We start from the raw sequence: 24,326 nt of genomic DNA on the forward strand, positions 1-24,326 counted from the left end.
TCAGATAACTTTTTGTTCATGACATTTGTTTTTCTATTATAGACAGACCTCCTGTACCATTTATTAAAAAATCTGTAAACAAATTTTTGTAAGCATAGAAAATTCAGTATGTTTTTGGATAAGCCTTCAGTTCTTGGTAACTTTTCATAATAGAAAATTATATAAAAAAGCAAATTTTCTGTTCCGTAATTTAAAGCATTACAACATTTAATTTAAATAACAATAATGACCAATTACTAAACTTAGAAGATAGTGATGTGTAATGAGTCAGTCAAGTGACATCAACTCACTTGACTGACAATTCTAACGTTTTTGAATTTGCCAAACTCCTCATTCTAGTGCTTGCGAGTCTTTTTGTTAGATCATTTAGTAGAGGCAAGTGTGGAATCCAACAAAAAAATTAAGAGAGATCACAATGTTTATGGCTTCATCAAAAATATTTAAATTCATATAACAAATATGAAATATCTGCTGCTTGTGTCTTATATTTGTAAGATATGAAATAATGATTTTGCTAGTTTATGTTTATGGCTCAAAAACTTTACTCAAAATTTGAAAATTAAAAATAATTCAAATTTATTTTAGAAAATAAACAGAAAATGTTGTTAATGCCTCTAGATTTCATGTTTATTTACTTAGATATTTCATTTAACATTCAATTTCATCTTTGAAATAGAATTTAACAGAATACAAAGAAAATAAATAACAAGTGAAATATATAGACTTTTTAATAATGACATTTTATCATGTCAGTTAACATTAACATATATTAATCATAAATTTAATGACAAAAAACTGGGGAGTTACATGAAAACACTCGTTCTCCTATATTTTCACTTGATATGCACTTTTTTACTATTTTCAGCTGCATTATGAAAATTTTCCTTCAATAAACATTGTCAAATACCAAATTTGATAAGGTAAGAGTCATCACTGAATATGATTGAGTACCTTGGCCCCTCTTTTCTATCCATTTTTGTATATAAAAACACACGACAAACTTAACTAAATATTTATCAGATTATGTGTTAAAAAGATGTATGAAGAATGATATATTTTTATCATATGTTACAGTGCATTCTCATTAATGCATATGATACTGTACATTCTCATCATTCTTTATATTTCTTTATTTGTCTTGAAAATAATAGAAAACAATATTGTTAGATTTACAAATAAAATTTTAAAAGATTTCTAATTATTTTTTTATTACATTTGTAGATGTGTTGATCCTCAAGATAAAGCAATGGCTTTAGGATTGATATCTTTTGCCATTGGCTTGTTTGGTAAGAAAGTTCTCTCAATATATTTTATAAATTTTAATAATATGTTCTATGAATATTATGTATTTATTATAATATTATGTAGCATTTTCAGATTAACCAATCCATCTTGCATACTATAACACACTGGTTCTCAAACTTATTTCGACCACTGCCCACTTTGAGATTAAAAAAATTCCTAGTGCCCCCATATTTTTTAACTTGCCTTTATACATTACCATCTGTTGCGTATCTTAAAAACAGTTGCAAATGTAATGCTTAAACATGCATTATTATATGGATAGGATAGATAGGGCATGATCTATATCCTATTTCTGAGATCAAAGAATGTTTCAATGAGAGGAAATAAAACTCATACTTAATCATATTTAGAAGTATTTTTATTAACATTAAAAGAAGGCTTTGAATTTAAAACTTATCTAATGTGAAGGATGAATCTGATGTATTTCGACCAGTTTGTTAATATCAGGGTCAAATTCACTTAAAATCAGCCGTAAGTCGCAGCGTTCAGTAACTTGCAGCCGATTTCTGTTTTTAGTTAGCAACGTTGCTACAGCACTAAATCCACGTTCACACAAATACGACGATGGGAATGCTATCAGAAATCGTTGAACAACTGACCATAACTCAGGGTACAGTTAAGAGATTTGCTTCTGCAGCCAAAATTCTTGGTAGCCATTCTTAAACTTTCATTTTTAGCATATTTATGCAATAATGTTACTATAATAAGTTCATTCATGCTATAATATAAGTCAACATGTTAGAAATATTCAGGTTGTGATCTTCAATAAAAATTAAAAAATATATAAATTGTCAGCATTTTATATATATTATAGTCAGATTTTTATAAATAGAATTTGTCTGCCATCGCCCCTCTAGATTTCCTTAATGCCCCCTAATTTCCTTTGAGCCTTCTACTGCCCCCCTGAAAGCCTCCAGTACCCACAAGGGGGTGTTATCGCCCACTTTGAGAAACACTGCTATAACATCTAAGAACAAAAATTTGGAACAGAATTGTGGGACAAACAAGCAGAGGCAAACTCTTACTACATGTATACACCACACTTCCCAATTATTAACCTCATATATATTAAATCATTAAGTTATTTCATTCTTATTTACAAACTACATAAATACAATAGTAAATATGTTGATATATACAGGGTGTTCCATCAAAACTGCATAAACTCTGCAGAGTGTGAATCCTCACTTGGGGTACATACAAAATGACCAAAAACCATACCCCTACGACCCATAGTTTTCAAGAAAAATGCAAAAGAAAATACATGATGTCACATCTGGTGCACAGAAAATAAGCTTTATTAGAAACACGAACGTCGGTACTTGCATATGACATTTTGATTACATAGGAGGATACTCAAAATGATCACCGTGCATGTCGAGGCATGCGCATGCATGCCTCGACCATGCCCGGCTTGAATGGCTGACTGCACATAATTCAGCATTGTGTTGTCTACAAAAGGAAATGCAGCATAAAGACAAGAAAGTAAGATTGGTCATTTTGAGCATCTTCCTATGTAAGCATGATGTCATATGCAAGTACCGATGTACATGTTTCCAATAAAGCTTATTTCCTGTGCACCAGATGTGACGTTGTATATTTTCTTTTGCATTTTTCTCAAACTATCGGTCATAGAGGTATTGTTCTTGTCATTTTTTATATAATCCGAGAGAGGATTCTCGCTCTGCAGAGTTTATACAGTCTTAACAGGACATCCTGTATATATATATGTATGTATTAAAATATTTATTGTCAACTGATTGGTATAAATAAATAACGACTAACCCGTTACAAAGCTATACATCCACAAGAGCCGAATTATCGGGCTAGAGTTGGCTATAATAAATAAATAATTAATAAGACAATTTGGCACTAGAGCTTGGCGTTAGGCGCCATCTCTTACTAAACTTAATAATTATAATTAAATTAAATAAATAATTTTAATAATTTGGAACTGGAGGAAAAGAAATCAACCCGAAGCGGGTTCGAGTCTCACTTCGTAGTGACCGTCGATGGTCGTTGTGTTAGCTTATATATACTGGAGGAGGCGATCGGACTGAAGGTCTGGGTAGCGTAACTGGTAACGTGTCTGCACGGATAGCAGAAGTTGCAGGTTTGAGTCCCGCTTCGGGCCGATTTCTTTTCCTCCAGTTCCAAATTATTAAAATTATTTATTTAATTTAATTATAATTATTAAGTTTAGTAAGAGATGGCGCCTAACACCAAGCTCTAGTGCCAAATTGTCTTATTAATTATTTATTTATTATAGCCAACTCTAGCCCGATAATTCGGCTCTTGTGGATGTCAACTGATTGGTGGAATGCAAGTGCTAATTTGAAAAAATAAATTTGCTTTTCAGTTTTAGTATAAGAAAAATTAACCTTTTTTAGTAGTAAAAATATCAGTCGAGTAAAGAATATTTATATGCTATAATAATAATTATTCAACTGTACAGTTTTAATTGTTTTACTTAGAAAAATAATATACAACTTAAATTAAGAAATTCATCATTGAGTCTATTTCTAAAAGAATTTAGTTTTTTTGCTTTTATTATCCATAACAGTATTTTATATTATATCAATAAAATATTATAATTAAATATTATTACAAATTTTATTCTTAACTGAAACTTATAATTAACTCCTTGGCAAAAAAAATCCTATATTGTATAGCAATGGTAGCCTACATTTATCCATTCTCGAATGAGATTTTGATGAAAAGAAGAGGAAAGAGGATGATTCAGCTTTGTTCTTTACATTCCTGGTTAATGATTTCTATGAATTGTATAATGCAAAAGTGGGATAAACAGAAAAGCATTCTTTTAATAGAAAATTTTAATATTTTATTGATGATAAATAAAATCAACTGTTACATAATAAAACACAATTTTTTAATGTATTAAACGTTTAAGGGAAAGAACTCAATAATCTTAATTAACATATTGAAAATTCATTTATAACAGTTAAAGAAATGTATACCAGTTTAGAATTGCAAAATTTTTACATATTAATTTTGTCACATTTTATTTCTGAAGAAACTATCCATCAAATATTTATTACAATAAACATAACAATGCAATTAATGAAATTATTTTAGATATTACATAACATTTACTGAAAGTCTTTTAAAATTAAGAAGTATGTTATACATTTTACAGCATTTTTGAATATTAACTTAACTGTAATTTTTACAATTTTAAATTCCTTGAATTTAATTATTAAGCTCTTGATTATTAAAATATTGATTTGTAATTTCATTAAAAATGATTTAAAATTTTATATTATATATTAAAAGATGTATTTTTTAAAAATTTTATTTAGGAAACGTGCCTTGTCCTATTATCTATGGTGCTGTTGTTGACTCTGCTTGTTTATTTTGGGAAGATAATTGTGGGGAAGCCGGAGCTTGTCGAGTGTATGATCCAGACAAATTTCGAATGGTGTTTCATGGCCTTACTGCTGCAATTATGTTTGCGGCATTTCTTGTAGATGCTCTAGTCTGTTATAAAGCAAGATCTATTCAATTTCAAGAAGAAGAACACGTTACAAATGCAGACGAAGTGATACCTATGAATTCTGGTCCTTGCGGACAGTTTGAATCAAGTGTATAAAAGCCACTAATGCTTGAATGCCTTATTACAGGAACTCCGTAAATATATAGTTAATTAATACTGATGGAATTCCATCCATTGAGTCCTGCCACAATATGAATATTCTGGACTGCAGTTCCAATAATACTCATTGTCCATTATGTGCAAACTTCTACACAAGATAGTCAATGAGCACAATGTTTTTACTAAGCACATTTTAGTTATATATTCTCCTGTGTACAGTTTAATTGTATAAATTTTTCCTTATAAAGTTTATGGACAAGAAATGAAGCGTTTGTAATGACAGAAGTACTTGCATGTTCATTCAGTGGATTCCTAATACGTTGTTTTACACGCAATGTGTTAAATATAGCATATTTCAGAGAAAGAGTGATTACATTTATACTGTGTATTTTCTAAGATTATTAAATTTTATCACAGGTAAAGAAATTGTTATTTGAATATGGAAATTTTTCACTTTTGTCATACATTTCATAGAAAATTTTCTACATATAAAAATTGATTGCTCACATTGGTATATCACATTTTATAATTATTCAGAAATTGATTGTTTTATGGCAAGATGTTAAGAAAGTTTTAGGCAGCTTTAACAAATATTAAATGAAATGATTATTGAAAAATTAAGAATTTTTGAAAATTTATTGTTTATGCATAAATATATTTCAAAAGTGATAAGTATTTCCATATGCAAATGTTATTAACAATCATTTATTCTAATGAGATGTGTAAATTCTTTGTTATTGTCATTACATTATAAAGTATATCATATTAAAAGAAGAAAAAGTACATTGACACAGTATTTAGAATTGTTTGTAGTTTTGTTTTAAAAACAAATTCTAAGATCAAGTTATATACGTACCGCATATAAATATTAAACTTGTATTTATGCTATTTACCGAGAGTGGATTGGTGTTTCTAGTCTACCAGATCATCAAAATTTTTTTACAGATTCATATCCCTAAAAAAATTGTCTTTGTAGATTGTCTTTAATTAGAATATTCTAATGATAGAATCAAACAATATTTAAAATGTTTATATAAAGAGTAAGTTCTATTTCAACAGATATGTGGAACTTATGTTTATTTCTTGTAAAAAATATATAAAAAAGTTTAGGGAAAGACTTTTAAGGTTACCATTATAAAAAAAAGAAAGTTCAATTATTGTAATGTGATAAATGTAACAACAATTTTTAATTTACAGGTATGGAAATTTGATGATGCAAAACAAGTTGACCGTTGTGTACATCTATAAAATAATTTTTGATTTACATCAGGAAAATTTATTTATGTACTGTTGACAGTATAAAATAATAATATACTGCTGTTAAGTAAATTTCAGAGCTTTGTGATTAATTTGATTTAGTAATTCTTCCTGATCAGTTCTTCTTATCAATATTTAGTTCGTCTCTGATACATTAGTAATCAATTAATTTCACTTATATACATTAGAAATCTTTTTTAAATTATTTTCGATTAAGTTTCATCAAAATTTAAGAAGAGTAGCCATAAATTAGAGATTACAATCTATAGAACAACAGTAATTTTAATCAAATAATTATCCTTGTGTAGATATAATAATTAAACTATTTAAGGATTTAAATAAAACTTTATAAAGATAAATTATTTCATTTATCTTTAATCATTATTAATCGAAAATGTTTAGAATACTTAGGTGTGTTCCAAAAATGTACAATCTAGATCATATTTTTTAAATTTTTATACAACAAAAGGAAATTTAACATATAAGAACATAATCTTTTCCAAATATTAACACCAGAACTCTATAAAGTATTTTTTTAAATTAATATAAAAATTTATATCTTATTTTAGAGTCAAGCATAATTTCATATATATATATAAATTAATATGTAATTTCATAAAACATTAGTCTAATAGGCAATAGCAAAGGGCATCAATATTCAAACTACAATGATATTGAAGCAAGTCTGTTCTTTTTTCAGACCTTGAAAATATTCAAGGATGTCTAGTAATTGGCAATTGCTCTAACTTCCAAGGCCATATTCTTTCTTGCGAGGGGTTTACTTTGTCAGCTTTTCTATCTTTGGATTACTTTGACGTCGGTGATAATATGACAGATAGCTATTATTATAAAAATGTATTCATTTCTACATTTATTAAATTATGATGACGATGATGATATAGAATTTTAAAATATGACATTAATTTAAAAGTAAAAAAGTTTATAAATTAAAGTTTAATTAATTTATTCATCATTTTAAAAGTAATGCTTAAAATCATGCTTAGTATGTGAAATTAGCATTTCAATTTGCAATAATAATGAAAGTTAAGAATATTTTTACAATAGTTTTTTAAAATGCATTGTCCTAACTTTGTTATATGAATAATTTGCAGTTTTCAAGATTCTCATTTAAAAAAAATCTTATTAATGTTGCCAATTATTGTCTCAGTTAGGTTACTACAATACTATTAAGCAGTTACACCATCAGCTGTTCTGCATTCTGTGTCTGTTCCAATTTTAGTACTGGTTAGGGTGCAATGAACTTGTTTTAAATTTCATACAATTCTTCTCTTTATATATGTATATTCAATTCCTTGTATTATTAAATTATTTATTATACACGAATAAGATATCATAGAGTATCACTAACTAAAAATGTCATTTAATAACTGCTTAAATTTTGTTATTTTTGTTGAGTCATTTACTAGTTACAATTAAAAATTCATACAAAATGTTAGTTTCAGTGTAGTCTGAAAGGTGATTTTTTTATTTTCAATGATTATTGGGGATATGTTGATAATTAAATACCCTTTTCTTCTTGAATAACAATCAGGGAGTGTGTATATTGTTGTCTGAATACAGATTTAATATAGATCTTAGTAGATTGAAATTTATAACTGAAGATCCCTAGATTTACTTACATAAAAAAAAAAGTATGCTAATAGGCAATAACCTCTTATATCCATATCTGGATGTTCTGTTATCCACATATACATAGCCGAATATAAAGATTTCAAATATAATTAAACGGAATTGATTAAATACATATAAATAATTCTTGTATGTATTTAATCAATTCCATCTAAAGCAATAATTTATGTACTAGTACCACATAAAAGTGAGTTTTTGAAGAAAAATTTAATGATGTATCAGAATGTATATTGATTTTTATCTCTTTTAGAACGAGTTTTTAAATGCCTAAATATCAAATTACTGCTACATTTGTGATATAGTAATGTGTATATAAAATTTTATATGATGAAAATGTAGGTTATAAAAATATAAGTTTAGAATCCTCCAAATGTTTTTTAAAATCTGTTTCGTTTTCGAGGATTTAAGCTTATTTTGACCCTAAAATTTTGGCACGAAGTTCCATAATATCGTATATACAGTATGCATGATGTATAATGGCCAGTGGCGGATTATCCCATGGGCAAAAGGGGTCAATTTTTATAAGAATCAATTTTTTTTTTTATCTTTCCCCAAATCAATTTTTTTTTTAATAAGAAAATCTTTTCCCTAAAAAATTTTCCCGAAGAAAAATGTCTGAAGTCAATGGAGCCCCCTAATTCAAATTTGTCTGGGCGCCCTTGAAACTATAATGCGCCATTGCTAATAGCAACGGTTGTAGATATTGCTAATACTACCCGATTATTAGTTCAGCATTTTCTTCGGTTCTGAATGTAGGCAACAAATTTGTAATTTATAAAAACCTTTTATGAGTTAATATTTCCAGATAGAGACTTAATTTATACGTTGTAATAAAATAATTACTATAAAAAATTAATTTTAATTACAATGAGTATAAACGATATAATTTATTACTAAAAAAAATAATTATTTAATTATTTTTGTTAATGTTACCTAAGGTGCCATAATGGCGGCGTGCCATAATGGCGGATTCAAGGAAACAGAAGAAAGCATTGGGACGCACGTTCTAACCTAACCTAACCTGCTCTAATAATTTGGTTGGTAATAATTATGGTAATTTATTAGAATAGGTTAGGTTAGGTTAGACGTGCATCCCCACTGTTTCCTTTCTTCTGTTAGCTTGAATCAGAGACGAGCCGCCATTTTGGAACCATAGGTAACATTAACCATTATTTTAATAAAATTGTAGAATCAAATAGTAAAACCTAGCAATAAGAGGACGATCTCCGGAAATCGGGAATGTCTGATCATTCTAAATTCAGGCACTGTCTGCACAATCTAAAGAATGCCTAAAAACAGTTGGCAAAGTATGAAATAAGTAGTTAGGCTATATACTTTTTCTAGGCACTTATAGAATGCTGGATGCTCTGCTAGCAAATTATACATCATCTCCCATCTCGTAATCAATTCATAAATACCACTTTTAATTCATTAATGTTATAAAAAAAACCTATATTTTTAACCCTAAATGAGCCCTAAAACTTGTGTCATCCCTAAATCTAGAGTCAAAGTCTCCAAGTTGGCAATGCTGAAGAATGTTATATGATGAACACACAGAGCCGTCAGTTATATAATATATAACTTATTAGTCAAGTTATTTCAATTCAAAAATTTCCACGAAAGGTGTAGATAACGGGCACGACTCTATTGTTAAAGGAAAAAGTATGATGTACCAGGGACAATCCGCTACTAATTTGAGGTGGAGCAGTGGCGTGCCGTGACATTTGATGATAGGGAAGCTGTGTTTCTGTAAGAAGCCGACTTCCAGGGGCAATCAGTTAATTGCTCGTCAGTGACTAGGACCTTGCGTAAAGTGATGGTCTAGGGTCCATTCGTACGTGCGTGGTGGCGGAGGAGACAAAGACGACAAGTATATGAAAACAACCGTTTATTTTAACCTAAAATTAACATACACTATGCACAAATAGTTTGCTTTAGGACAATCAGTTATTCCGACTTCTTGGGCGTCGATGTGGTTCTTTAATCGTCGATCGAAGGTGGCCCCGGGACAGTGGCGTCGACGAGTCTGTAAGGCACGGGGAGACTTCGTCCCTTGGCGTCGAGGACAAGGCCTAAGACCGAAGTGGCACGAGTTACAAGTTGACACAATAGACGAGAAACTGCATTTTTTTTTTGCGCGTCGACACACGGCGGTTTGGTTATTCGGAACGTTAACCGAGTGCGAGGTGTCCTCGATTGTCGGGGATTATATCAATCTCCGTTCTTTCTTTCGTCCATTTTGATTGGTCGTTCTATCTCAATCACGCTTCCCGAGTGGTTGGTCCCTGGTTACTAAGCGTAACGAGACTCCTACCTGGAGCGCCAGAAAGGTCAAAATCGAAAACGAATTCGATCTTCCACCGATCGTAGGACGACTTCCTTCCGCGATTTATGATTTCTGCCTGGCAGTTTGATATAAACAATGGGTGTCCGACTACAAACGACTTTTTCCTATGTTTAAACTAATAAATTTTCCTCACAATTAACCGTTTTTTCCCGTCTTTCGTGACGGTTCGGACCTGTTCCGGAATCTCATATTTCCATAAAAATTTTAAACAAATACTGGAAATGACAAAAATAAACAATTTATGTATTTTTAGTTCTAAAATACAAATTGATATGATACAAACAATGATAGAAAAACTTGTTTTTTTTAATTTTTTATAAACTAATTCTATTCGGCGATTTTTTCCTCAAAGTCGTGAATTACTTTATCATAAAAGTCGCTCCATCGACGTATTTGAAAGCTCTTTTTCTATCGAAAGCAACGCTAGCGACGACAATTTTTTCCTCCGACGGAGTGTTCCTGCCCATGTATGAATTTGATTTGTGCTCGAAAAACTGCTCGACAGACCCACTGGTAGATGGTTCCATAAAAATTAATGATATTAAATCATATAATTCTTTAGTACGTCTTTGTTCGGATCGACATTAATTATAATATGTTTTATGTTTAAGAGTTACTTGTCGATATAGTCCGGACACGAATATAAATATTGCGATTCGCTACGTAATTTGGATAAATCAAAAAATTTCCCATAAAATTTACTTAATTTAAATAATTAAAACTCGCTTGGGAAATTTGTTTTTCATAATATTTAAAATTATTAATATCTAAAAGTGATGAAAATTCTAAAGATTTTATGTCTGAAAATCCGTCAATATAATTATAATTAAATATAACTTTGCAAAGAAACGTACATAAAAATAACATTGAATATTCTTTACTTTTTAAATCTTAAAACAATGCACTTAGTCAAATAGCTCCCTACCAGTGGCTAAGGGATAGGGAAGCGTTATGGTGTGTAGCATCCACCGGCTAAACCGCCAGAGGTTGGTGCTCTGTAAAGCGCGTGCACCCAATGACAGTAAATTGGCTGCTTTACACCGTTCAAATATTTCGCCCGGTAGCTGTCCCGTATTCGACAATACAGCGCTTCCATTGGGAATATGCACTATGTATTATGTATTTTATTACAGATTTCTATAAAATACATAATCTAACTACAATCTAATAAAATACATAATGCGGTTATAAATAAAATATTAGGTTAATGTTACCCTAGGTATACAAAATGGCGGCTCGTCTCCGATTCCAGCAAGGAAACAGTGGGGACGCACGTTTTAACCTAACCTAACTTATTCTAATAAATTACCATAATTATTAGCAAAAAAATTATTAAATAGGGGTAAGTTAGTTACAATAGGTTAGGTTAGGTTAGAACGTGCGTCCCCACTGTTTCCTTGCTGGAATCAGAGACGAGCCGCCATTTTGTATACCGTAGGGTAACATTAACCAAATTAATTTTATAGTAATCTCAAATAAGTACGTGTCAAATATGAAAATAATCGCGCAATGTGTCTATTTAGATTTTAGAAAATACAAGGGAAGCGGCGCTTCCACAGCTTCCAATGACGGCACGCCACTGAGGTGGAGAACATATATTTTAAATTTAAAAAATTTAAATTGCAGCCCGGCATTATGACCGTGTCACAATAAATAAATGCTCGTTTACTTTAAATAACTAAGTTATGTTTTAATAGATTAGCACTACTTAGACTAACGTATAAAGTTGTACCTACATAAATATGGCCATCGCCGAGTACCAGGATGTCCGTCATAAAGTCACGATACCCTATAATGGCCATTCGCAACTTTTTTGTAAATTATATAAGAACTTAATTAATTAAAAAGAGAAGGTTCAGAAATTTATTTCACGGATTTACATCGTCGGATTTTTATTTCGGACGAAACTTGAAATAGGCTACCTCGAATGTTTAAGTCAGCAAGTGGTGGGAATAGTTGCAGAAGATAAGCGCTCATTCACAGATTCTATACTCGTGTGCTCGGCCCACCGGATATCAGCTTATAGTTCTCAGGGACCTAAGATTGAGTCCGGGCGGTGCCATTAATTAGCCCAATATAGCCTCCATTATGGCAGTCTACGGCCGAAGCTGTGATCGGTTATTTTTTAATTAGAAGTTATAAAATTCATACCGTGATGGACCGAATTTAAGTTTCAAGGTTTGAGGACATGATACAAAAAAGCGTTTGAAAAATATAGGCCCTATATAGAAAGAACGTGGCATATTACATAATGACAAATACTAGGCTATCGCGCGACTTGTCGTATCGCTATAGAATTGAGGTGGAGCCGGAAATAAAGAAGCGATCCTTGCACTCGTCGCCACAAAATAGGCTATCCTCGTACTTGCCATCCACAGGAGAGACGATCCAAGAACAAAGCAATTGCCATCGATTGCTTTGTTCTTATTTTTTCTTTGTATTTCGGCCTAATGGAAAATAGGCGCGAAATATAAACAATGCTGTGTTATATTTTTGACCCCTTAAATTCCATTAAGCATTGTCAGTGGCATGGGAAGTACGGACATTGTCACTTTAACCCCAATGTATGTCGAAAGCCAAGTCACAAACCCTTATTTTTTACATTTAAATGGATCCTTATTATATTTTTGGATTCTTCATCGCAATTAATGGAAAATGGCAAAGTTTAATCAAAATCGATTGATCAAATTTTGATTCTGTAAGCTACATAGAAGAAACTTGCCCCTGTGCGTCATACTTTTCCTTTAACAATAGAGTCGTGTCAGTCATCTATCTAGCGCCTTTCGTAAGAAAGTTTTTGAATTGAAATAACGTGACATCCGGTTTGCGTCGGAAGTTCATATATAGTTAATCGGGGCCGCCTATTTTTAAGATTTCCATATCTAGTCTCATCCTTTATCTATCTAACTCCCTTCTCGAGATTAAGGAAGGACAGACGGACGGACGACACGGGATTTATAGGTCTACAATTTTTCAAATTACAGCCCAATAAACGTGATTGAATTCTGAAAATTTTTGCATATACCCGTATATTTGATAATTACTAAATTTAATTTTTACGTAATTTAAGTTATTAATAAAAATATTACAATAGTTAACTGTACTGTGTTTTATTGCGCTATTTTCTATCGGAAAAATGCGTCGGTTAACCGGTTATTTGGTGAAAAATAAATTGCAATTTTATCGAGTCTTGTTCTAATAACTTTAAATGGTAATAAAATTATTTCAAAACAATTTAATTTGTAATTTTAGGATAGGAAATACAGCAAAATCAATATCAGTATAGGCCGAGATATATTTTAACTACTGATAAGGTCCTTACTAAACAATTCGTTCTCCATCGTCACAACATAAATAATATAATTAAATATTTAAATACAGTATTGCAAATGTACACTTTGTATTGTACGGATCATGGTATGATGAAACCTCTGGAATGTTGAACTATTGAGTAATATCGTTATTGAAAACTAAAAATTAATAAACTTTTTTGACAATTTCGACAAGTTCATGACGAATAATATAGAATTCTTTAATTACATTAAAAAAAAGTTTTTAAAAAGCGACAAAATATGTAAAATTTCACTAAAAATATATCTCCGTGACAATAAAAACAAATGTAATAGTATTAAAATTAGTCATTCTGTAAACTATTCTTTGCTTTTTAATACACTAGACTCTTGCTAATACGGCCATTCCTTGCAGAAAGATGCCAGATTAGCGAATGCCGAATTACAGAGAACGTACACAGACCTATAGGCAATGATGACGCTATCCGTGGCCCTTCGGTAGTGATTCTTTTTAGAGAGGCGGGCTAATAATACGTGTAATACTGTATAGCCTACAGAAAAGAAATCCCAATAAATAGGAAAACATGACGTGTGACACGACTATCAGTTTCGTTGAAAACGGGAATCATGGCATGGGAGATTATATTGGGAACAGGTAGAACCGGGGACAGTCATCGGAAATTGCGAAACCGTGTGGTTCTAGTCCAGTTCTAATTCACACTATACGTAATATTTAGCTTAATACTGAGGTACTAAAATACTTAACAAAATTTGATTTATGTTAGCTATTTCAGTATATCGATATCTAGAAACGACGCGACGTATCGAATAATCAATAGCGAGGTTGAGGCCGAAGTTTTAAACGCGAAAACGTGTACGTCGGACGTTCAGCGCCGCCTTCCTGTAAGCCTAGAAGTTTGACAATGGCGTTTGGAAAGTCAGTGAAGATCATGCTCGACATTCCAAACGCTATTGTTAAACTTCTAGGCTTACAGGAAGGCGGCGCTGAACGTCCGACGTACACGTTTTCGCGTTTAAAACTTCGGCCTCAACCTCGATAATAACTTTTATCAATGTTCGAAGAAGTTTATAACTCCGAGGCTTTATTTTATGAAATTTTCAATTCAAATACTTATAATTCTTATTGATTTGTTTGAATTATCACAAACAAATTCATTGTCAATGGATTTTTAACTTTTGAAAATACAATTTTTGTCTCACAGTGTCTATCGATCTCTAGTCCATGTTTTATCTTTTCACGAATGATACTGAAAATATAAAATTTTATTACCCAACTTGTAACAAAATTAAACGTTTACTTTCTTGCTTCGTCATTACAAACAATGATAATTATTTGCACAATATAAAACCTGAGTTACATAAAACAACTGAAGCTAGTGGGCTTTCGATTGGATTTATCAGCTGTGGTAACTGAATCTGATTAATATTGCAAAAACAAAATTATATACTTATAATGGATAAGTACTATAATTTAATAGCTGAAACCCTACTGCGATCATATTCAGAGTTAGGCACAGTCTTAATGTGAATACGTAAAATACTAAAATAGAATGAGACCATTGTGTTTGAATTGTAGAAGTGTATTGGAAATGCATGATAACAAAATCTCAAGCTCTTAGCCCTGCACTAGTTAAGACATATCCTCTTGAAAGAGCTAAACCCTGCTAGCTGATTAAGACTTCCCAATAAGGACTTTTTCATTTTTTTAAAGTCTTTCCGTCCTGTAGGCTTAAAGAGCTTTTTTTCATACCTTTTGTGATTTCTGTAAAGCCTGCAAAAGGGACGACAGAGTAGAGAGGGACAGGACCCGACATATTCGGGATAGATCGCCCATGAGAAATTCCAGGGGTTGTTCATCCGGATTCGATTTCGATTCTCTCAGAACGGTACTCAGACGTCTTAATCGTCTCTATCATTCGGTTCTTGACTGGTATAATACTATCAAACATTTATTTTGTTATCTTTAATTCAAAATACAGAAATCGAGAAAGCTGTATTAATTAAAAGTTGTTAAGTTTAATTTATCTTTCTGAGCAGGGAATGGAGCTACAGGGACTTAAACTCTCCCCACTGACCTGTAATTTTATTACATTTTTTAAAAACTTATTTAAAATATTGGACATATGTTTCGAGATTGATGTGGGAATGGTGAGATAACCCAACCCCTACCATATACTTTATTACAGTGCATTTTATACACACACATCATGATTAAATTCTACATTTAGTTATGTTTATCGGGTTTCGGATGGGAAAGAACATGGTGGTAGGGCCACACCCTAACATCTTAAAATGCATTGTCATCGGATTTAGTTGTCCTCAAAGTTCTATCTTAAGTAGAAGTGGACGAAATTTGAGTAGCAAGATTTAAAAACATGATAAGTCATAGATTTTCCTAACACCCGGTTCGTTTAATACCTGACATCTCTATGCTATTCTTGAGATTCGATTACGAATAACAACTAATTTAAGACAGCAGAATTTTAATATAAAAATTTAATATTTACTCTTTATATATCATTAATATTTTATAAATATACTATATTACACAAGAACAAGTCAATTTTCCAAATAAAGACCTCATATATATATATATATAGGCTAATTATATACAGAATATCCATATATTTTTATACTATTATATATCATATATTTAAATATCTGCTTATTTTCTTATTTTTAAGCATACAGGTATTATGTAACGGATAGTAAGAACTAAACTGCCTGTCATCTGGAGTATTTCCAGGTTTCAGATTAGAATGCATTCCACGACACAAACTTTAAAATGCAATTTGAAGACAGAAACATTAATTAGTTTTTATTTTTAAAGTTTAAAAAATATATATACTTTCCTATATATATAATATACAGTATATATTTGCTTTTAAGCATTTAAAAATAATGTGTTATGTTGCAAAATATAACCAGAATATATTAATAACATTCAAAATAGTAATCATAAGTCAACAAACGAATTATTTATCGATTATTAAAGAAAAATTGCGAATTATAAGATAGTTTATATGTTTTTAATATATCTATATAATCAAATACATTCAATAAAATATTTAAAAAAGTTTTTAAACAGTTACACGTTCTTTGTTTATTAATAATAATTAGATAATTTATAACAATTATAAAATAATTTAATCTGTCTAAAAAATCAGTTAAAATCTACAAACTTAAAATAAATTTTCAACAGAAACTACTACTTTTAACAGAAATTTAATAGATAATAAAATAACTTAGATTGGAAAATCTTTAAATACAGAGCAGAAATGATTCTTAGAAATAAACAAATGTAGTTTTGTATCTTAAATTAAAGAAAAACACATTAAAAATTAAATTCTGATTTATTTTTTTTTTCATGTTTTAAAAATTTGTAGAAAAATTGTAGAATATTCTTCAAAATTTGTAGAAAAATTTGTAGAAAAATTGTAGAATATTCTTCAAAATTTGTAGAAAAATTTGTAGAAAAATTGTAGAATATTCTTCAAAATTTGTAGAAAAATTTGTAGAAAAATTGTAGAATATTCTTCAAAATTTGTAGAAAAATTTGTAGAAAAATTGTAGAATATTCTTCAAAATTTGTAGAAAAATTTGTAGAAAAATTGTAGAATATTCTTCAAAATTTGTAGAAAAATTTGTAGAAAAATTGTAGAATATTCTTCAAAATTTGTAGAAAAATTTGTAGAAAAATTGTAGAATATTCTTCAAAATTTGTAGAATATTTTTAAAAATTTCATTAGAAAAAAATTGATATAATCTCTCTCTTTCTCATCTAAAAAATCCTATTAACAAAATTTTGTTAATAGGATTTTTTTATTGAATTTATTAAGCTATGAAACAGTATTAAAAAATTTTAAAAAATGTTCATTATTATTTTACTTATAAGTGGAAATAAAATCCGTTTTTTCCAAATATTATTTGGAAAAATCGGATTTTATTTGGCAGAAGTGTTTTGGTTGGCTACCGGCAATTTGTTCTGACGACCTCCAAACTTTAAATTACATCACAAATCTATCAAAGGAAAGTGACGATCGTGATAGAAAATATTACCGCAAGTGCATATTATAAAAATGAATTTTTATAATATGCACTTGCGGTAAAAACTTAACAACTAAAAACGATATTTGTCAATTCGTTAAAATTATATGAGAAAATGTTCCTTATTATAATAATATTTTAACCTATAATATAAAAAATATATATTATTTTATTTAAAAAATAATTTTATATGCTTGTTACCTTTTTTTGTAGTGTCAGAGTGTAAGACATACCTATAACATTCAGCCATATTTTGACATATGTGGAGGAAAAACATATTTACAGAAATATATAACAATACAGGTCGATGAATTTTAATACTGAACTATAAACATGTTTAAATATAAATAAATCTATTTATTTTATTACTTGTTTTAATGATCGTACACATAATGAATAAATAAATAAATAAAAAACACGAGTTACAATCGGAGCACGTGACTAATTATTATAATTTATGATTTGTGACGTTATCCGAATTTTAAAATTTTTAACCAATTAGAATTCGTGTTCGTAATAATACATAAAGAGCAAAATATGTATTAAAATATCGAAAATACTACATTTATTATCGTTTTCTCCCATTTTCATCCACTCTAAGAGCACGAATTATTATTGTATTAAAATTTTTCTTTAAATCAATCACGTGATTGAACGTCATAATATAAGAATCAGTCACGTGACCCGATTTAAAAATTTTAACTTTAACATAGGCCATTATGTAATGATTTAATGATATATTCTGTGTAAATTTAAATGCGAAAGATCACTTACCTAGCAGCCAACAGTTCGAATTGAAAATATGACAAACAATATAATAATTTTGCGTCACTGCTTACTTAAATACAGGAAACTAATTGTTTAAAATTTAATAAAAAAAAAAAGTAGAGTATAAACAAAACATTGACATTTGTAAAATGTCATCTGATTGGTTTAATCGTCACGCTATATCGCAGTGAATAACCTTATTGGATATAAATCTTTTATATTTCTTTACCAATCTTTTGAATTTTTAACAGTTTATTCTTTATTTATTTTTATTTCGAGTTTTTAATAATTACTCTTGCAATAATTTAACATTACATTAAAGTCGCAAGATAGTTTCGTTCCAATATAAAGTTTTAGTCACGTGATTTAACTGACCTATCAGCGATGTTTAATTCAAATTTTAAATTTTCAAATTGGATCTTAACACGGTATTTATGCAATATGTATATATATTCCAGCTGATAAAATACTGAATTGCTGAATTTAACAAATATAAATCATTTTTAGGATGTTGAACGAATTAAAGTTAATAATACAATAAATAGCTTAAAACTCCATTTAAAATTCATTAAATGATTTTATATACTTATAAGTTAAGATTTCAAATGCGAAATTCGAACGTTTTATAAAATTTCAAAATCAATTTTATATAGAAAAATGGTGTCGTATTCTCGCTTGACGTCACTGTGCGGTGACAGCGCATTGACTTTGTGTTTATTTGCGTTACGATCATTTTTGACTCTCTTTCGAAGGGAAGTTTTGATTTATGTCGTGGATAAAATTGCATATAAATATAAACTAAAATTTTAAAATTTAGACAAAATAGAAAATATTTATAAATTCTCAATTTTTCTTTATCATTTACTAGTCAAGATCCTCCGGGTCCTTTCACGGGAGATTAGCAGAAATGTTTGGCAAAGGCCTCTAAAACATTTGTTACAGATTAATTTCATTGCATTTCGTGTTACCATTAAAACTGCGATTGTCTTAAAATTCCAGCGAGTGAAAAAAGTAAATGACAAGTTTCACTCGATCTCTGAAAGACCCTGATTCCTATTACACTTATTTGTTATTACTTTAATTACTCATTTCAGTTCAATAAAACTTACAATGCTAATAACAATAAAGGATAAACGATACGTTCTTAATAAACTCGCTTGAAGTATATAAACAAATTTTAATATTTTTAAATATTTATTGAAATACAGGATTATGAAAACGTCACTATGCATCTACATTGTATTATTTGTTAATATAGCTTTTGTTTTTGTTATCGATATTAAAGCTTGAAACATTTTTCTTTTCATCAATAGATTCATTTAGAATCATACTCAGAAAAGAAAAGAATGAATAATATAATGGAAAAGAAAGTAAACTTTCTTTTTTCATTATATTAAATATTATTATTATTTACGTAATTAATGTAACTTTTACTAACTTAGAGCAATTACAAGTAATTGTTTTAAGTCCATTTTTTGAAAGTTTTCAAAAGTGAACTTAGAATCCTTTAATTACATTCAAATTACTAATTAGTTAGACTTTAGTTAACTAAATATTGCTCATTGTTTTCGATTTTAAAGATTAACATAAACTAATATATTGTAATAAACAATTAAGAGAATTAATTGAATCAAAAATAGTAAATAAAATGCTAAATACTTTATATAAATTTTACTAAAAACTTTCTGTATTAAAAAATATAAATGAATATATTTTATTATTTATTTAGTGAAATTCCTAATTATATTTCGTGCCAATTACCAATCTTACACTGCATTTTCAATTATAAAACCAAAAATATTTATATTATTTTAAACATTTTTATTAACTCGATAGCTTCTATATTTAAAGCTTACTAGACATTTCAGTTTTATGTTATTGTTATATACATATATATTTATTGTGCGTTTCATTTTCATTCATGGTTAACTTAAGAATACAATTGGATAAACTCCATTGGACGATTGAATCTAAATTAGGAAATGCCAGGAAACATTACGGTTGTCACCTTTCCTACAGAACACGAAAGTAACAAGGATCGAAAGACTTTCGATTCTTGGCATGCATTATCCGAAAATTCGAACCATGTTTATTTTTATCAATCTACGTATAGTTACTTCGCATGCGCAAAATCGTTAAAGTATTCTCACATGATCTTACTTTACCCATAATCCTTTGTCGGACGTATTAAAAGGACCGTCCCGAATGATTTCTTTGCTCCTCTTGCATCAATTGTAATTACTGTTTTGTGTTCAAACAACCAAACTAACAGCCATCATGCCCGTGGATGCTGCAGTTCTCGAAAAATTGGAAGCTGGCTTCAAGAAACTCCAGGAAGCCAAAGATTGCAAATCATTGCTGAAACAATGTTTGACAAAAGAAATGTTCGATGAACTGAAGAACCGTCAAACTGCAATGGGTGCCACTCTTTTAGATATTATCCAATCAGGTATTAGCGCTGTTTTCAAATATTCCAAACTCTAGTTTTGTCTAACTTGCGCCAAATTTACAAGATATCGCGCAACTCCCTTACCCGATAATGTTTAGTGTTGGATATTTATTTATAAAAACTATTTTTACATAAGTTATATTTATGCAATAGGTTTAAGTGTTAAATTTCCATATTAATAATATTTAATTGCATTTTTGAAATAGCTTCAAAAATAAACGTAGAATTAATATTTTAATGATACGAATAATTAAGCGCGTAATATGTAGTTGGAGATATACCAATAATCTTCATTTATTTATATGTCTTTTGCTCTTGTAATAATATTTACAATATAAAATTACAAAAACGAACTTGCAATTAGAGAAGAAAGTTTATAAAAGAACAAATGTAAATAACTAATGCAGCGAATAGAAAATAGAATATAATTAAAGTAGTTCTATAAGAAATCATCGGTTGAAAAGGTTATTTCAGTTACAATCTGGGATGACCGTTTAAGGAGCTCACTGTTAGAGAGAGAAGAGTCTATTTTTAAAATAAGGTTCCTCCTGCTTCTGGTATTCAACTATCACACTCGCTATTGGGCAATCCCCTTATTTTAGTATCCATAGAAGACAGCCAACCACTATCTTTTCATATATACAATACATTCCTTTTTTGAACGTTAGTTATTCGATCCCAGCAAATACAATTTAGTCAATTTTTCTCGTCAAAATCTGGACCTGTTAGCCTTTAGAATAGGAATGACTTTCAGATTGTCTCACGGTCAAGGATTTTGGAATTTCGCCTAGACTGATTTTCGGTAGAGTCTCGTGTTCTGTGAAAAGAAAGAATTTCATTGTCTACTTACACAATCCGAATTCAGTGTTAAAAGCACCTTCCAACCCTTGTTTGAACGAATCCCCGCTTGATCGACAATTATATTATTTAGTTTTGCAATATTGCGTCGTAACTTCTGAGAGTAAATGATAATACGTGCAATAATCAATTTAAATTTGACTTGGAGAATGAATTTTTCATTCTTTCATTGATACTGTTCCGTTATTATGAAGTTACTCGGTCTCACTTTATGCCTCAGTACACGTTTATTTTTTTAAACTAGAATAATCCTTTATCCGTCTTTTGGCTTACTATAAACTAAGTAAATTGTATTAATAATCCTGGTAGTGACAGAAAGATGAACCTCAGTCGAATTTAAGCCCACTTGTTGAAAGCCTATCATGTATCGACCTATTCAGTATCTTCATTTAATTTAACATATTTTTGGGTGAAAATATTAATTAGAGTATCAAATTCCTATTAGTAGTTTTTATAAATATTTAAAATTTCAATTCAGGTGTTGAGAATTTGGACAGTGGCGTCGGTATATACGCTCCTGATGCCGAATCCTACAGCTTATTTGCACCACTTTTTGACTCTGTCATCGAAGCTTATCACGCCGGTTTCAAATCCACCGACAAGCATCCCGCCACTGACTTTGGTGATATCAACACTTTGGTCGACCTCGACCCAACCAACGAATTTGTTATTTCAACTAGAGTACGATGCGGGAGGAGTCTTCAAGGTTATCCCTTCAACCCCTGCTTGACCGAAGCAGTAAGTAAATAATTCAATAAATTATATAAAAATCGCTTTTAAAAAATTACTACATAAAATTTGATTATAACAGCAATACAAAGAGATGGAAGAAAAGGTTAGCAGCACCCTTTCTAGCATGGAAGGTGAACTGAAGGGTAAATACTATCCATTGACTGGAATGGACAAAGCCACTCAACAACAATTGATCGACGATCACTTCTTGTTCAAGGAGGGAGATAGGTAAATATCAGTTTAAACTAAATAAATAAATAAAAAATAATGTAAGAAACGAAAAATATATTATATTTTTCTGCTGTAGATTTTTGCAAGCTGCCAATGCCTGCCGTTATTGGCCCACTGGTCGCGGTATTTACCACAATGATGCCAAAACCTTCTTGGTTTGGTGCAACGAAGAAGATCATCTTCGTATCATCTCTATGCAGAAGGGTGGTGACTTGAAGCAAGTCTTCAAGAGATTAGTCGATGTAAGATAGAGTTATATAGTGTACTTCTAATAATAGAAATGTAAAATAGACGAATGATAATGATTTATTCGAAATATTAAATTTGCAGGCCGTCAAGATCATCGAATCCAAAGTTCCATTTTCTCGCCACGATCGTCTCGGTTTCCTTACTTTCTGCCCAACTAATTTAGGTACAACAATCCGTGCCAGTGTGCACATCCAATTGCCAAAATTGGCCAAAGATCGCAAAGTCTTAGAAGACGTTGCTGCTAAATTCAATTTGCAAGTCCGCGGTATGTATCATTCAAAATCACACGGAAATCATTTTTAACCATCTCCCACTCGTAAACTTATTTAATTTTATAAAGTTTCTCTCCAACTTCACACGACTTACTCGTAAAGGATGTATCTTCGGATATGTCTGTTCAATATAATCTGTCCGAAACGGCATTTGGCATTTTTCAAATAAACTTAATTTTAAATTAAAACTATTTTATTTATAGGCACTCGCGGTGAACACACAGAGAGCGAGGGTGGTGTTTATGACATTTCCAACAAGAGGCGCATGGGACTTACAGAATACCAAGCTGTAAAAGAAATGCAAGACGGCATCTTGGAGATGATCAAAATGGAAAAAGCAGCCCCATAAAATTTTAGACCAAATTAAATTAAAATCAATTCTATCTATCTAGTCCCGGATTGGTGTGGTGGCAATGATTAACTTCGGAAAAAAAAATGTTTTTTTTTTTTTTTTTAATTGTGATCTGAATCGTGTACAGAATTTGTATAACTTCTAATCCGTGAGGAATTGTCCTATAAAATTTTTATTACGAAGTGTTAAGCCCTTGTTATTCACGATTATTATTATTATTATTATGACTATCAACGAAATTAGCTCTGTTAATAAATACTTTTAAAAAATCAGTGCTGTTGTTTATGTTTTTTATAACGCAGATTTTAATTAATCCATTCTTATCTCACTTATTAAACGTATATTAATTAATTTAATTATTTTATATAAAAAGTTATCTGTAATTTAAACTGAATTATAAAGTAATTAAACCAGATTATAAATCGTCTAGAAACATAAATTCCACCGAAATCTGAATGAAAATGAACGTGTTATACGATATTTACAATCTACTATTTTAAATACATCCATAAAACTATTTCTAGCCTTGACCCAACGATAGATTTTTGGCAAGAGTTTCTAGGTGCTGTACTTATCGTACTAGTCTATTTTTAAAACTATCTATGCTAATTTCAACGGTGCATGAATAAAAACTCTCTCGTGCTATTTTCAAATTAATTTTTCGTTTTGTGAAAACTCGTGTTCTAGTTAATCCCTTCCTTGTCGTTGCCAATAATTTTTAAAGAACAAGAGACGATTCTATGTGAAAAGTATGCGAATATGACGGATGTCAACCTGATTTAAACGTTTTTCAGCAAGAGGTATCCTCAACAGAAAGTTTATTTTTAAACTTGGCAGGGAAGCTGTCAGATCTGCATGAATAATTACCGATTAAGTAAATAAGAA

The 24,326-nt window shown here is 30.0% G+C and overlaps 3 protein-coding genes and 1 long non-coding RNA gene across 7 annotated transcripts in view; 2 read left to right on the forward strand and 2 right to left on the reverse strand.

Moving 5' to 3' along the window:
* LOC136988596 (solute carrier organic anion transporter family member 74D-like) overlaps positions 1 to 6,247 on the forward strand; it is a 55,586-nt gene extending 49,339 nt beyond the window's left edge. For all 4 annotated transcript variants that reach the window (XM_067286493.1, XM_067286495.1, XM_067286494.1 and 1 more), the window contains 2 exons: positions 1,222 to 1,286; positions 4,626 to 6,247. In XM_067286493.1, the coding sequence (XP_067142594.1) occupies positions 1,222 to 1,286; positions 4,626 to 4,915 (355 nt within the window). In that variant the 3' untranslated portion in view covers positions 4,916 to 6,247. The remainder of the gene's footprint in view (positions 1 to 1,221; positions 1,287 to 4,625) is intronic.
* Positions 1 to 18,327, reverse strand: part of Rpn11 (regulatory particle non-ATPase 11) — a 129,811-nt gene extending 111,484 nt beyond the window's left edge. The window contains exon 1 of the mRNA XM_067286505.1: positions 18,305 to 18,327. The gene's annotated coding sequence lies outside the window, so the exon portion shown is untranslated. The remainder of the gene's footprint in view (positions 1 to 18,304) is intronic.
* Positions 6,798 to 11,973, reverse strand: LOC136988455 (uncharacterized). The gene is made up of 2 exons (XR_010882766.1): positions 11,905 to 11,973; positions 6,798 to 7,014 (listed from the first exon to the last, which is right to left on the reverse strand). It is a non-coding gene; the product is annotated as an uncharacterized lncRNA (long non-coding RNA).
* Positions 18,328 to 20,498: 2,171 nt separating the features above from the next.
* On the forward strand, positions 20,499 to 23,713 carry LOC136988600 (arginine kinase). Its single transcript, XM_067286503.1, has 6 exons — positions 20,499 to 20,747; positions 22,084 to 22,343; positions 22,417 to 22,565; positions 22,645 to 22,810; positions 22,899 to 23,082; positions 23,293 to 23,713. The coding sequence occupies exons 1-6, from the start codon at positions 20,576 to 20,578 to the stop codon at positions 23,436 to 23,438; spliced, it is 1,077 nt and encodes a 358-aa protein (XP_067142604.1). The 5' UTR covers positions 20,499 to 20,575; the 3' UTR covers positions 23,439 to 23,713.
* Positions 23,714 to 24,326: the final 613 nt, after the last annotated feature.

Source organism: Centruroides vittatus, unplaced genomic scaffold (genome assembly GCF_030686945.1).
Source record: "Centruroides vittatus isolate TY-2023 unplaced genomic scaffold, ASM3068694v2 scaffold_3315, whole genome shotgun sequence".
Taxonomy (NCBI): Eukaryota; Metazoa; Arthropoda; class Arachnida; order Scorpiones; family Buthidae; genus Centruroides; species Centruroides vittatus.

Bases quoted from the DNA above. Each gene is read 5' to 3' on its own strand.
- LOC136988600 (XM_067286503.1), top strand. From the start codon at position 20,576: ATGCCCGTGGATGCTGCAGTTCTCGAAAAATTGGAAGCTGGCTTCAAG. The intron at 22,811-22,898 runs GTAAGATAGAGT...TTAAATTTGCAG, and splicing joins TCTTCAAGAGATTAGTCGAT to GCCGTCAAGATCATCGAATC. The intron at 23,083-23,292 runs GTATGTATCATT...TTTTATTTATAG, and splicing joins ATTCAATTTGCAAGTCCGCG to GCACTCGCGGTGAACACACA.